At 58.2% G+C, this 14,535-nt stretch overlaps 1 protein-coding gene across 1 annotated transcript in view; it reads right to left on the bottom strand.

Annotated features, from left to right (window-relative positions):
• Positions 1–265: 265 nt before the first annotated feature.
• LOC130023312 (patatin-like phospholipase domain-containing protein 4) overlaps positions 266–14,535 on the bottom strand; it is a 33,769-nt gene continuing 19,499 nt past the window's right edge. The window contains exon 5 of the mRNA XM_056113787.1: positions 266–442. Coding sequence (XP_055969762.1) covers positions 266–442 — 177 coding nt within the window. The remainder of the gene's footprint in view (positions 443–14,535) is intronic.

The raw sequence follows: 14,535 nt of genomic DNA, 5'->3' as shown, positions 1-14,535 counted from the left end.
CCGATTTCCTCCAGGCCCGCTGTTCTCTGGACTGGGTGTAAGCAGTGAGCTGGCAGGGCTGGGGAGGGAGGGCCTGCGGGAGGATTCTACAGCTGGGCCTCTGCTAACGGAGCACTGCAAGAAGGAGCCTGCGGGGAGAAGGAGCAGGGGGGAACAGGGAAGAGAGACGAAGTTGAAGGCTGTGCGGCTGGGTGCCCTGGTGTCCCCCTTGCCCCCAGGGCCCGGCCACACAGCCCTGGGCTCGGCCTCCGGGCGGCTCGTGATGTCACTTCCGCTGGCCGTTAGTGCCATCACCTGCGCATGCGTTGTGGGAGCCCGAGCAGGTGCGGGCGCCGACGAGGGACGCGAGGCGGGACAGCAGGTGCGTTAAAACCGCCGCGCGGAGCATCGGGGATGGTATGCGGGGCCTGTCAGGGCGTGGATCGTCAGGGGGGTTGAGAGCCTGTGAGGGGCGCGGAGTCTGTCAGGGCGCGGGGCATCAGGTGTGTGAGACCCTGTCAAGGACGCGGGGCCTGTCAGGGAGGGGGACATCAGGTGTGTGAGACCCTGTCAAGGACGCTGGGTCTGTCAGGGCCAGGGTCATCAGGTGTGTGAGACCCTGTCAGGAGCATCGGAACGTGTCAGGGGCGCGGGGTCTGGCAAGGCGTGGGGCGTCAGGGGTGTGAGAACCTGTCAGGGACGTCGGAACCTGTCAGGGAGCCGGACATCAGGTGTGTGAGACCCTGTCAGGGGCGGGGGGTCTGTCAGGAAACGGGACGTCAGGTGCGTTGAAACCCGGGGCGCAGAGCGTGTCAGGGGACGCGGGGTCTGTCAGGAAATGGGGCGTCAAGGGCGCCAGAGTGCGTCACGGGCGCGGGGTCTGTTAGGGCGCGGGCCCTCAGGGGTGTGAGACCCTGTACGGGGCGCGGGGTCTGTCAGGGCGCGGGACATCAGGTGTGTCAGGGGCGCAGGGTCTGTCAGGAAACGGGGCGTCAGAACGTGTCGCCTGTCACGTGTCCCCCATCAGGGGTGTCGGAACACGGGGCCGCAGAGTGCGTCAGGGGTCGCGGGCTCCGTCAGGGAGTGGGGGTCAGCCGTGTCAGAAAGTGGGCTGTCAGAGCCAGGAGAGCCTCCGAAAGCCCCGAGAGCCACCGGATTTGGCCCAACTCCCCATTCTCCACGAGAAAGGAGATGCCAGTCGGGGTCCCTCTGTAGCTGGCAGATGTGCCTACAGGGCTGCCTACGAGGGGGCGCAAAGAGAAAGGAGCCCCTTTGTTGGGCCTTCAGACTCAGGGCGCCTGGGAGCTCCCAGCAGCACCAGGGGGAGGAGTCTGAGTCCCCAGCCTTGCTGCCTCATGGAACACCTGTGTTGGGGGATCTGCACGGAAAAGGGGAAAGCGAGGGCTGGAGGGGCTTTGGCCTGGATCCCAGGTGCATCCCTTTGCACTGGAAGAGCCGCAAAAAACCCAAATTTGTATCTCCCCCTGCCCCCAGTTCCACTCCACAGCCAGAATCATGTGGCGTGATTTCTTCCCAAGGAGACGCTCCCCTGTGTTCCAGTTTAGAGTATTTGTCAGGGGAGAACAGCGCCCCCAAGGTGATAATGGGTGTGTGTATGCTTGTAGGTTTGGATATTTGGGTCACAGCTGGCGCTGCTCAGGATTTCCTCTTGGCTCCATCCTCAGGGCTTATTCCTGGCTGTGTGTTTAGGGATCAACCTACTTGGCTCAGGGCAGCAGATGAGATGCTGGGGGTCGAACTCACGGTGGCTAGTGCAAGGCAAGGACCCTCCCCACTGGACTAGCACTACATCCACTACGGATTTGTTTATGAATGGAGTCAAAACATTGACTTCTTTGAGGTTCCATAAAAGGAGAAGAAAAAAGAAATGGGGTGTTTGCAATGTCTATGGGGGTACAGTTTGGTTCTTCATCTTCACTGCATGTTAAAATCCCCGGGAGCTTTTAAACTGTGCTGTGTATCCACATCCCAGACCAAAGAAATACGCATCTCCACGGTGAAGGCCCAGAGCCCAGATATTGTCATGTAGGGTAGGCACCAGGGGACCAGGACATTTCAGTATGTGTTTGTGTGTGTGTGTATCGGGAGAATAGGGCGGGCTCAGGGGTGTGCACAGTTGGCAACAACGACCACAAGCTGCATCCTGGATGGTTTCTGCTTTCTCTGGTGACAGTGACAAAGCTGAGAGATGGGGCCAAGGAGCAACATTCCAAAGAAACAGAAGGCTGTGCAGGAGGGAGCCCGGCAGGGCGGAGTTCCTGGGCAGATGTGGGTCGGGAGTGACAAATGGACCACAGGGGTGGGGTGGAACACTCAGCACTGATGGAGAAGGGGAGCCAGGAGGAGGAGGAGGGGCTGTGGGCTCAGACAGCACCTTTGTCTCACACTTCTTTCTTGCTTTTGTTTTTGGGTCATCCCTGGCGATGCTCAGGGCTTGCTTACTTCAGCCTCTGTGCTCAGGGATCACTCCTGGTGGACTTGGGGGACAGTGCATGATGCAGGGGATGGAACTCAGGTTGGTCACGTGCACGGCAAGCATCCTACCCGCTGTCCTATCGCTGTGGGCCCCTCGAAACTATTCTGATCCTCACTTCCCTGGGGACCTGCCACGTCCAGGAAGCCTGTTTACACAATGGAGTACTATGTAGCTGTTAGAAAAGATGAAGTCATGAAGTTTACATACAAGTGGTACTATATGGAAAGTATCATGTTAAGTGAAATGACTCAGAAAGAAAGGGATAGACATAGAAAGATTGCATCCATCTGGGGAATATTTGCTCGAGCGGGCCCAGTAACGTCTCCATTGGAGACTGTTGTTACTGTGTTTGGCATATCGAATACTCTCGGTAGCTTGCCGGGCTCTCCGAGAGGGGCGGAAGAATCGAACTCGGGTCGGCCATGTTGGCCGCTTGTAAGGCGAACGCCCTACCCGCTGTGCTATCGCACCAGCCCCTGGGGAACATAAAGTAACAAAATAGGAAACTAACACCCAAGTATGGCAGAGATTAGTACCAGGAATTTTACTCAATGACCCGGAGGACAACCACACATGTTAGGGGAAGGGGGAGCTCAGAAAGAGAAGGGAACACCAAATAAAGGGTGTTGGGAGGATCCGCCCACGATGGGAGAGCATGCTGAGGGTAGACTGTCGACCAGCATGATTGCCACTCAATGCCTCTTTTGCAGACCATGGCACTCAAAAGGAGAGAGAGGGAAATGCCCTGCCACAGAGGCAGGGTGGGATGGGGGCTGGGGGGGGAGGGGATGCTGGGATCCATGGTGGTGGGAAATGCGCATTGGTGGAGGGATGGGTGTTTGATCATTGTATAATCGAAATCCAATCACAAAAATGTGTAAGTCTACAACTGTACCTCATGGTGCCTCACTATTAAAAAATAAATAAATATAATTAAAAAAAAGAAGTGGAGAGTGGGTTTAAAAGAGGGGCGGGGAGTGGATTGCGAATCACAGGGACATGAGTCTCTCCTCCAGGAGTTGAGTAATAGATACCTGTGCACTGTCACCCTCAGTTGTATGAGGGCTGACTCCTCTCACCCCCACCGCGCCCTCTGCCCTCTGCCCCCTACCCCCTGTGCACTGCAGCACTCTGGTCTATGAGGGCAGTCTCCCCATCCCTACCCCAAGCCCTGCCCTCGGCTTTCTGCCCCCTGGGCACTTCAGCAGCCAGCTGTCCGAGGGCGGTCTCCCTCTCCCCCTCTGCTCCCCTTCCCAACCAGGAGCAGCATCTCATCTGTGCTTCTGTTGGCTGGGAGCTGAGTGGTGGCCACTGAGGAGTGACCATCGGTGGTAAAAGTGGCAGGGGTGCAGCAGTAGGGGTGAGTTCTGTAGGGTCCCTTAGTGACAGTTCTGCTGTATCTCAGACCTACTCGGGGCCTGGAGATGCTGGAAGCTTCTAGGCTGCACACCAGCTTTAGCAGTGGACATTGGAGTCTGGGGCATCCTGTCCAGGTTGTGCTTGGTTGAGGCAGGGGTCTGGACAGCACGGGCTCAGGGCCAGCCCAGTCCCTTCACATTGGCGACCAGCACCGTGTGTCTTGGCCAGTGCCTGAGTCTCTTCCGCAGACAGACCGTTTCCAGAATCAGATGGGCAGGAGGGAGAAAAAGTCACTCAAGTGATCCCTTGGTTGTGAATTCAGCAGTAGCGCTGTAGCACTATCCTCCCATTGTTCATCGATTTGCTCAAGCAGGCCCAGCAACATCTTTATTCTAAGACTTGTTGTTACTGTCTTTGGCATATCGAATATGTCATGGGTAGCTTGCCAGACTTTGCCGTGCCGGCAAGATACTCTCAGTAGCTTGCCTGGCTCTCCGAGAGGGGTGGAGAACAGGCCAGCCATATGCAAGGCAAACTCCCTACCGCAGAGCTGTCGCTCCAGTGTAGGTGGAAATTCAAGGGGAAAAAAAAGTGAACGTGATCCCACAACCACCACCAGGTAGAATCATTCAACTGCCCAGCTTTATGATTAAATCTCGAAAGGGGGTGTTTGGGAAAAGGAGCACAATGGGGAAGGGAAGTAGTGGGATTGGATTATTGAATGCCCATAACCAATGCCTCATGAACAGCTCTGTAAACCATGGTGTATAAATAACGGGAGGAAAGTGAAAGTGCTAAGTAAAATATTGCAGGCCAGAAGCTGACTCAGTGGGGGCCCGGAAGTTATGCTTGCTGGTGGTAGGTTCGAGTCTAGCACTCTATATGGTCCCCTGAGCCCATCATTATTATTATTATTTTATTATTATTGCTGTTGTTGTTTTTGGGTTCTTAAAAGGAATTCAAATGTGCCAAGGACCAGAACCAAGGCGTCACACACACCTCACATGCTCCCTACTGTTTGCTGCATCACACAGCTTGTTGTTGCTTTGTATTGGAGGGTTAATGGCTTGGGCCATGCCTGCCAGTGCTCTGGAGTCCTGACTCTGTGCCTAGGAGCTACTCCTGGCGGTGCTCAGGGGCTGGCTGAAGTGACTGCATGGAAGGCTGGCGCTTGCCTTGTGTGGAGCAGCCCCAGGACTGTGTTCCCTTGTCTTGGGAACCACATCAAGCCCAGTGTGCTTCCCCACCTCAGACACCCATGTCCTTGCTGTGTGGCCCCATGTCACAGCCCCTTTTCCCTGCCTGTGTGACCTCAACTAAAAGCTCCCTGTCCTGCCTCTTTGACCCCACAACAGTGTCCCAATCCCTGCCACAACAGATTCACTACTCTTGCCTGCATGAGCTGACCTCAGCGCCCCCCACCTGAGTCCATGGGACCCCACCTCAGATGTCCTGGTGCATGCATTTGTGACCTCACTTAAGAGCTACTTGTTTCTGACTCTGTGACAGCACAAAGACCCCCCACATGAGGGCCATTGTTTCTTGCACCGACTTGCTTCAGAGATCTGGTCCTTGCCAGTGTGACCTCACCTCGTGTCCCCCTCTCCTTGCGTGTGTGACTTCACCTCAGAACCCAGATTTCTGCCTGTGTGACCTCACCTCAGAATCCTCTGTATAACATCACCTTACAGTCCCCTTCATCCCTGCTGTGTGACCTCACGTCACAGCCCACTGTCCCTTATGTTTGTGATTCAATCAGTGTTGCTTCTCCTGGCTTCTTTGTCCATTTAGAGTTTGTTTTCACCTGTGATGCCCAGAGGAGAACTGTGACCCTTGCAGTCCCTTACCTGACCTTACCTCAGAAACCCGTGCCCTTACCTTTGTGACAACCCATCAGACTCCATGTTTTTGCCTGTGTGACCTCCACACTGACCTTTGAGCATTACCTTTGGGAACACACTTCAGATCCTCATGACCCTGCTTGTGTGACCCCACCTCAGACCTTCTTATCTCTGCTTGTGGGACCTCACCTCAGAGCCCAGTGCCCTTCCCATGTGATCCTACCTCAGAGAACCTTGTCCCTTCTCTTGTGACCTCCCACCTCAGAGCCTCGTATCTTGCAGTTGTGTCCCCATATCAGAGCCTTGTATGGTGCCTTTGTGATCAGAACTCGAACCTCATGTTCTTACTAGTGTGATCATCCACCTCAGATCCAGTCAATGCCACCCACGATCCCCACAGCCTTGCCTGTGAAACCACAACTGAGCATCCCATGTCCCTGCTTTTATGACCTCACCTCAGAGTTGTATGTCCCTGCTTGTATCACCTCACCTCAGAGCTATGTGCCCTGCTTGTTTACCCCCACTTTAGAGTACCCCGTCCCTGCTTGTGTTTGACGTCCCTGTTCTGCGAATACACCTCAGTGCGCATATTCCTGCCATGTGGCCCACCTGAGTCATTTGCCCCTGCCCGTGTGATCCCACTGTAGTGCCCCATGTCCCTGCTTGTGTGACATCTCCTTAGAGCCCTGTCCCAATTTGTGTCACCTCACCTCAGAGCCTTGCTTTTGTGACCCCCCCATCCCAGAGTTTCATGTCTCTGCTACTTTGACCGACCTCAGAGCCCTGTGTCCCTGCCCATGTGACCTCAGATTCCCATGACTCTTCATAAGAGACCCTGCCTCACAACTACGTACCCTGCTCTGTGTCCATAATCAGAACGCATGTCCCTGCTTGTGTGACCCCCCACTTAGAGTCCCACATCCTAGACATGTAACCACCCCTGTGTTCTGTGTCCCTACCTGTGTGATCTCAGCTTAGATCTCTGTGTCAGAGCTGATGTCAGTGCCCTATGTCCCACAAATGTGACCACTCCTCAGAGACACTTGTTCTTACTTGTGTGCCCCCTCCACAGATCATGAGTCCCCAACCATGTGATCCAACCTCAGAGCCCTATGTTCCAGTGTGTGTGACCCTTCCTCAGAGCCCTGTGTCCCTCCAAACTTGAGCACATCTCAGAAGCCCGTGTCCCTGCCTGTGTGACCACACCTCAGATTCCCATGACCCTTCATGTGCAACCACACTTCAGAGCCATGTACCCTGCTTGAGTGTCCCTACTTCAGAGAGCCACATTCCTGCTTGTGTGACCCACAAGTGTCCGATGGATCTGTTCTGTGAGGCTACCTCGATGCCCTGTTTCCCTGACAACTGACCCCACCTGAGTCGTTTGGCCCTGCTAATGTGATCCTTCCTCAGAACCCCTAGCCCTGGCCCTGTGACCTGTTCCCAGAACCCTCTCTTCCTGCTCGTGTGACCCTTCCTCAGAGCCCAGAGTCCCTGATTGTGTGACTTCAACTGAGAGCCTCTTACTCTACTCATAAACCCTCCAACCTCAGAGCCCCATGTACTCATCATGTGACCCCCCCCAAGTTCTTTTCCTTGCCGAGTGATTCCATCTTAGAGCCCTGTGTCCCTGCTTGTGTGACCCCCACTACAGAACCCATGTCCCTCCCTATATGCCCCCTCTTCAGAGACCCGTACCCCTACTTGTGTGACCTCACCTCTGAACCCCTGTCCCTGCTCGTGTGACCCCTGTGCCCATGTCCCTCTTTCTCAGAGCCCCATGTCCCTGCTTGTGACACCTTCTCAGAGACTGTCCTTCACCGTGTGACCCCTTCTCAGACTCTGTGACCCTCCCTGTGTGACCCCTCCTCAGAAGCCCAGGTTTGTCCTCTTTGACCATATTTCAGAGCTCTGTGTCCCTCCCCTGTCACCACACCTCAGAGTCCCATGTTCCTGCTTGTGTGACCTGTTATCCTAACTCCTTGTCTCTCCCTGGGTGACCTCTCCTCTGAGCACCGAGTCCTATTCGTGTGACCCACCTAAGAGCCCTGTGTCCCTACCCTGTGACACCCCGTGTGACCATCCCTTTGTGACCCTCTGCTTTATATCCCTCCCCTGTCACCACACCTCAGAGACCCATGTACCTACTTATGTGACCCCTCTTAAGAGGCATGTGTACCTCCTTGTTTTACCCTTCCTCAGAGCCTCCTGTCCATCCCTAGTAATACCCCCTTGAAAGCCCTGTGATGCTCCCTGTGTGACCCAATCTCAGAGGTCCGTGTACCTAATTTTGTGATCCCCTCCTCAGAACTCTGTAACCCCCCTGAGAGGTCCAAGTACCTACTTGTGTGAGCCCTCTTCAGAACCTCTATCCCTCCCTTGTGACCGCATGTCAAAGCACCATGTCCCGACTTGTGTGACCCCTCCACAGAGCCCTGTGTCCCTTCCTATGTGACCCCACCTCAGAGGCCTCTGTACCTACTTGTGCGACCCCTCCTCAGGGCCCTGTATCCCTCCCTGTGTGAGCCCACTCAGGGCCCCCGTGTCCACATTTGTGTCACCCCACGTCTGAGCCCATGTCCCTTCCCGTGTGACCGCACCTCAGAGCCGTGACCCTGCCCGGGTCCGGGAGGGCAGGACCGTGGCCCACCAGCCACTTGTTCCAGAGGAGCAGACCACATCAGGAGGAGGCGAGTGTCCTGTCCGCAGGTGATGCTCAGGTTCCGTCAAGGTCAGGATGAGCCGTGGCTGTGCCGGGCTCAGTCACCCCCTTGAGTCCCTCCCAGCCCCTGGGTTTGATTTCTCCACGCCAACTACGGCCCCCGAGTCCCAGTCAGCCCCGCCCCTGCAGTGTGGGCTGCTGACATCGGGCAATAATCTGTGCAGTCCTCGGGGAGAGGCGGGGGGCCCTGGAGTCCGCTGCCTGCAGCCTAGAGGTTTTAAAACAGCTACTGATCCTTCCTCTCCCTACCCCTCCCCTATGAGTTGATTAAAGTACTTTCAAGTTTTGCACCAGCCCCAGTGATGCTCAGGGTCACCTCTGACTCTGCTCTCAGGAGTTACCCCTGGGGGCTGGAGGCAGGTACGGGATGTCAGGATGGAACCTTGTGCCCGACCACTGTTCTCGGGCACCAGCCCCGCCCCTGTAGTCTCAATCCCAGTATTGGAGGTGTTTGGAGTTTGGCCTCATGGAGAGCAAGTCCAGGGCTATCTCTGCCATGCAGGTGCCTCCGCCGAGCCCCCCATCCCATCTCTTCCCCTGTCCTCAGCCGTTCAGCTGCTTGTCTGGAGGGCACGATGGTGCTTCAGATAGGGGAGGGGCCTGGCCTTGGGCAGGGCTGAGTGGAGCTGAGGTTCCCCCCGATGGGCAAGGGCCCTCAGCATGGAGGAGAGGGGAGCCGCGCTGAGCATCTCAGCGCTCAGCATGGGGAGCACTGCAGAGCACCCGGCTCCTCCCTGCCCTCCCTCACCCTGACGGGGCGATGCCCACTCACCTTCTTGGAGAGAAATGCACAGTGCAGGCGCCACAGAGGTTGCAACAACTTTATTATAGAACAAACATTATGCTATCGTATTTTCTAAGTTAAACTATAGGCGAACATATTTCATTGTGTGAATCATACAGAGGAGTTGATCTAAGGTAACTTGAGTATCCTCAGCTATTGATCTTATGGTGATGACAGTTCCAGTACCCTTCTGGGGACGTTGTAGGACCAATGTTCCAATGTTAACCAGGGGAGAAAACTCTGGGGCAGCGGGGAGATGGGTCGGGAGGACAGGGTGGAGTGGGTGCCCAGATAGTGTCGGGCAAAGCACATGTCCATGGTGGGCAGCAGAGATGGGTACCAGATGGTCATGGGGAGACATTTCTGGAACAATATGGATGGTAATGGGAGGTTCTGAGAAACCTTTCAGACTGGGGGGCCCCAGGGTGTCTGAGTGGGGGGTGTATGTCCGTGAGGCCTCAGGCCAGAAGGGCCCCATGGGGCAGTAGACCCTGAGCCCTGTGTCCCCTAGGGCCTAAACTTCCGGGCTGGGGCACCCTGATCCTGCTGCCCATCGGGGGCAACAAGTGGTCGCCGGTTCCACGCCAGGCGGGTGGTACCACCACTCGAACCCTGCTGGGGTGCGGTCACGTGTGGGGGCACACGCTGCCATGCAGGTGGGACCTGGTTAGCGCGACCTATTTGTGCCCCCTGGTGCCACACTCGACCCATGGCACTGCTGGTCAGGCCCCGCTGGGGTGCGGGCACATAGGGGGGCACACGGTGCCACTCAGATGGGACCTGGTTGGCATGCTTGATAAGTGGCTGCTGGTACAATGCGTGTTGGGTGGCACTCCTTGTTGAGCCCTGTGGGGGTGTGGGCACATAGGGGTCCACAGGCTCCCCTGCAGGTGGGACCTGGTTGTGGGGAGCCACAAGTGGCTGCTGATACCACATCAGCCGGTGGCACCACTGGCTGAGCTCTGCTGGGCTGCAGGCACAGGCTGCTTCAGAGTAGCAGGAGCCACAAGTGGCCGCTGGTACCACCCCTGCTGGGTGGCACCACATTTCAAGCCCTGCTGCGGTGCAGGCACATGGCGGGGCATAGGGTGTGGCACCTGTGGGATCTGGGTGGCGGGTGCAGGCACAGGTGCCCCCTGGGTACCGCTTGGCCCCAGCACCTTGGGAGGCACGAACTGCCTCAGGGGTGCAAACGGGAAGGCTGGCACAGACACAGGCCCGCTGTGGGGGCCACTTGGCCCCGGCACGTTGGGAGGCCTGAGCTGCTGTGGCAGTGCAGACTGAAAGGCTGGCACAGGCACACGAGCACCCTAGGTGCCACTTGCCCCAGGCACATTGTGGGGCATGAGCTGCCGAGGAGGTATGAATTGAAAAGCTGGCATGGGCACAGGGGCAACCTGGGTGCCATTTGGCCTGGCATATTATGGGGCATGGGCTGCAGCACTGATGGGAATTGAATAGCAGGCACAGGTGCCCCCTGGGTACCGCTTGGCCCTGGTGCCTTGGGAGGCACGGGCTGCCACGAGGTACGAATTGAAAGATTGGCACGTGCACAGGGGCACCCTGGGTGCCACTTGGCTTTGGCACATTAGGGGGCACGGGCTGCAGCGCCAATGGGAACTGCATGGCAGGCACAGGGGCACCCTGGGTGCCAGTTGGGCCCAGTCCAGTGCCCGGCTGGTTTCTCTTACTCTCTGGGCCTTGCAGCTTCATAAGGTGGTTCCACTTCCTCTTCGAGGGCTGTTGCGCTGTCCCTGCAGCCTGTACACGGTTCATCTGGCCCTGGGGTGCAGCCATCGAAGCGCGTGGCTGGGTCATGGGGACACTGGGTGGATCCACCTCCATTTCGCTGAGTGGTTCCCCTTGGGATTCAGCGTCCATGTCGCTGAGTGGTTCCTCTTGGGATTCCGCTTCCATAGACTGAATGCTGCTCCCGCAGGACACAACTTCCATTGATTCCATGTCACTAAGACAGGCCTGCATGTCCTTGGTGGACACAACCTAGCCATCGGCAGGGGCTTGTGGCCCCCCTATGGCTGCGGGTGCAGCTGGGGCGGGCACTGCTGCCGGGGGCGGAGACAGAGGGGCCTCCTTCTGGGGTGCTGGGACCCCCTTCTGGGCTGGGGCGGGGGTCACCGCCCGGCCATGAGGGGTCTTCTGGCCTAGCAGAGCCTGACAGTGATGCGTGCCCCTCTGGAAGCAGGGGGCTTTCCGTGGACAGTAGACCACTGCCTCGCCCCAGTCCTCCTCGTGGCGAATGGCCATCCGTGCTGGTCAGAGGGGACTAACTGCGGGCCCTGGGGGCGAGCCCGCTGGCCATAGTGGCCCTGGCCAGAGCACAGGCCTAGCTGGCTATGGGAGATAGGCCCCTGCCCATAGGCCCCCGTGGGCTGGCCACTGGGCCCCGGCCGTGAGTAGTAAGTTGGTGGACCGTGGAGATAAGGCCCCGGGTTGTAGGGATAAGGGCCGTGGGGCTGAGGCTGCCCCGGAGAGCTGGGCCCACAGTAGCCTCGTGTGCATGGCGCCTGGACTGGTCGCGGCGTCCCCAGGTCCTAGTGGAACCACATGTCAGATGGTCTCTGCGTCATCCCGGGTCAGGGCTCTGCAGATCACAGGCCACACTCAGACCCTGGCAGCCCAGAGATGCACACTCCCTCCCTGCCAGTGGGGCCCTTCCTCCACCTTTGGGGTCCCCAGGAGTCACACAAAAACCATTTTATTGTTTGGTCGACTTTGGGGCTACGCCCCATGGTGCCCAGGGCTGACTCCAGGTCTGCCTCAGGGGTCCCTCCTGGTGGGTCTGGGGGCCCATCTCTGGAGCCCAGGAGCGAGTTCGGGTCATGCAAGTCAAGTTCTGCCAGCCTAGAAGACACCTCGTATCTGGGGACTCCCATCCTCCTCCCTACGGGCTCCCTGGACTCCTCCCTCTGGGCTTCCCCCCTCCTCCCTTGGGATTTCCCTCCCTCCTTCCTGGGGACTCCCACCATCCTCCCTATGGGATTCTCTACCCGCCTCTTGGACTCCCAGCCTCCTCCCTAGTGACTCCTTGGACTCTCCCCTCTGGACTCCCACCTTCCTACCCTTGGGTTTCCCTCCCTCCTTCCTCGAGACTCCCACTCTCCTCCCTAGGGACTCCTTGGAGTTCTCTCTCTGGTCTCCCACCCTCCTCCCTAGGGGCTCCATCTGGACTCCCAACCTCCTCTGGGGACTCCCACCCCCCTCTAGGAGCTCCCCTCCCTCCTCCCTCAGGACTCCCACTCTCCTCCCTAGCGACTCCCAGCCGTCTTCCCTGGGGACTCCCACCCTCCTTCCTAGTGACTCTCATCCTCCTCCCTAGGTGCTCCCCGCACTCCTCCCTGGGGACTCTCAACCTCCTCCCTAGCTATTCCCCATTCTCTCTGGGGAGTCTCATCATTTTCCTAGGGGCTCCCCACCCTCCTCCCTTGTGGCTCCCCACCCTCCTCCCTTGGGGTCCCCCCTCCTGTCCAGGGACTGTCACACCCCCTCCCCAGGGGTCTCCCTCCCTCAGGCTGGCCCTGTTTCCCTGACCCCTGGTTCCCCATCCCTGCAGCCCCAGGTCGCTGCCCCCCCCTTTGGGCACTCACCGTGGGCAGAAGGGTCACAAAGGGGGTGATCAAGCTGTGGGCAGGTGCGGGTCTGTTGTGGAACAGTCAGCGGGCAGGCCCAGGCTCTGGGCACCAAGCTGGGCCTGGTCTGTCATGGGAATTCACGTCCCGTGTTGGCGACCAGTGTCCCAGCGGGACTGTGCCAGTAGGGCGTGTCCCTAGGAACCAGTGTTCCTTCCGGGATACCCTTAGTGATGTAGGGCGTGGCCTCAGAACTCGGGAGGGATTCGGGGGTCCCGTGCGGTGGAACTTCCCCGTGCTCCCCCCCCGCCATGTGCGCGAATGGGACCGTCGGGAGCACGGAGCGGAGGGCACGTGGGCTTGGGCTCGTCCAAGGAGTGCCCAGGCAGGGGTTCCGCAGAATTTGAACCTCCCCAGTAGCCTCACATGCTTGGTACTGGGTCAGGCTTCGGCCTGTTGGTCCTGCACGTGCCGGGCCTTCGCCTCTAACCACCGCCCCCCCAACTCAGAACTTTGTGCCCTGGCGCTCTGCGGCCACCTCTGCGCACTCTTGGGCATCCTCCGAGCAATGCGGGGTGCACCCAAGGGATGCACGTATTTAAGACAGGAGTCCTTGAAGTAGGGTCTCTTGGATTCCCTCTTAGGATTTGGGGCGGGGTTTGGGCGGAGATACTCAGGGGTCCGCAGCATAGAGGGATCTCTCTGGGTCCTGATATGGTTTAGGGTCCCCCTCTTTCCGTCCTGGGACTGCCACGCCCCCTCCCCTGGGCTACCACGCCCCCCTTGGGTCTCCTTCCCTCCCTCCGGCTCACCCTGTTTCCCTGACCCCTGGTCCCCCTCCCTGTATCCTGGGGTCCCCATCCCCGCTGCAGCAGGTCTCTGCCACCCCCTCGCGGGCACTCACCGTGGGCGGAGGGGTTGGAAAGGGGGTGATCAAGCTGCGGGTGGGTGGCGGGTCTGAGGCGAAACAGCCATCAGGCAGCGCCAGGCGCTAGGCACCAAGCTGGGCCTGGTCTGTCGCGGGAATTCACGTCCTGTGCTGGCAACTAGCTTCCCAGCAGGAGTGTGCTGGTGTGGTGCGTCCCTAGGAACTAGCGTTCTTTCCAGGATACCCATAGTGACGTGGCGTGTGGCCTCAGAACTTGGGGTTTGGGGGTCCCGTGCGGTGGAACCTCCCTGCGTCCCCCCCATGTGCGCGCATGGGACCATCGGGTGCACGGAGTGGAGGGCGCGTGGGCTTGGGCGCGTCCATGGAGTGCCTGGGCACAGGGTCCCGCAGAATTGAGCCTCCCCAGAGCGCCCCACCCACTCGGAGGTTGGGTTGTGGGTGAGGCCCAATGGGAACGGGGCGCAATGGAGACTCGGGGTGCATCGGGGGAGGTGGGGACCAGGCAGGGACTCTAGGCCTGAGATGCTGCTGAAGGGTGCACCGCACGGGCCTGGGAGTTTTGTTTGCATCCAGTTGGGGTCCCTCCCGTCGAATAATATGAGTTGACCCTATTTGTATTTATTGGCAACAAGGTCAGCCCACTCTGTTATTGTTGTCCCTAGTATGAAGGGAGGACAGTGTGGGTATCATTTGGACAAACATGGATATCTTAAATAATGGTTAGTCATGACCCAACTGCTTACACGGTTGGCTTGCCCGGGTCCAGTTTACACACACCAGACATTCAAATGGTGAGCTGGTTCCCAATGGAGCATCTGTGAAAACAGTAATGCATTGTGAACAACATATCACCTGCTTTTATGACGGGGCTTGAGGG

Source organism: Sorex fumeus, unplaced genomic scaffold (assembly GCF_029834395.1).
Source record: "Sorex fumeus unplaced genomic scaffold, SorFum_2.1 ptg000023l, whole genome shotgun sequence".
Classification (NCBI taxonomy): Eukaryota; Metazoa; Chordata; class Mammalia; order Eulipotyphla; family Soricidae; genus Sorex; species Sorex fumeus.
This window is presented reverse-complemented; position numbering and strand designations above follow the sequence as displayed.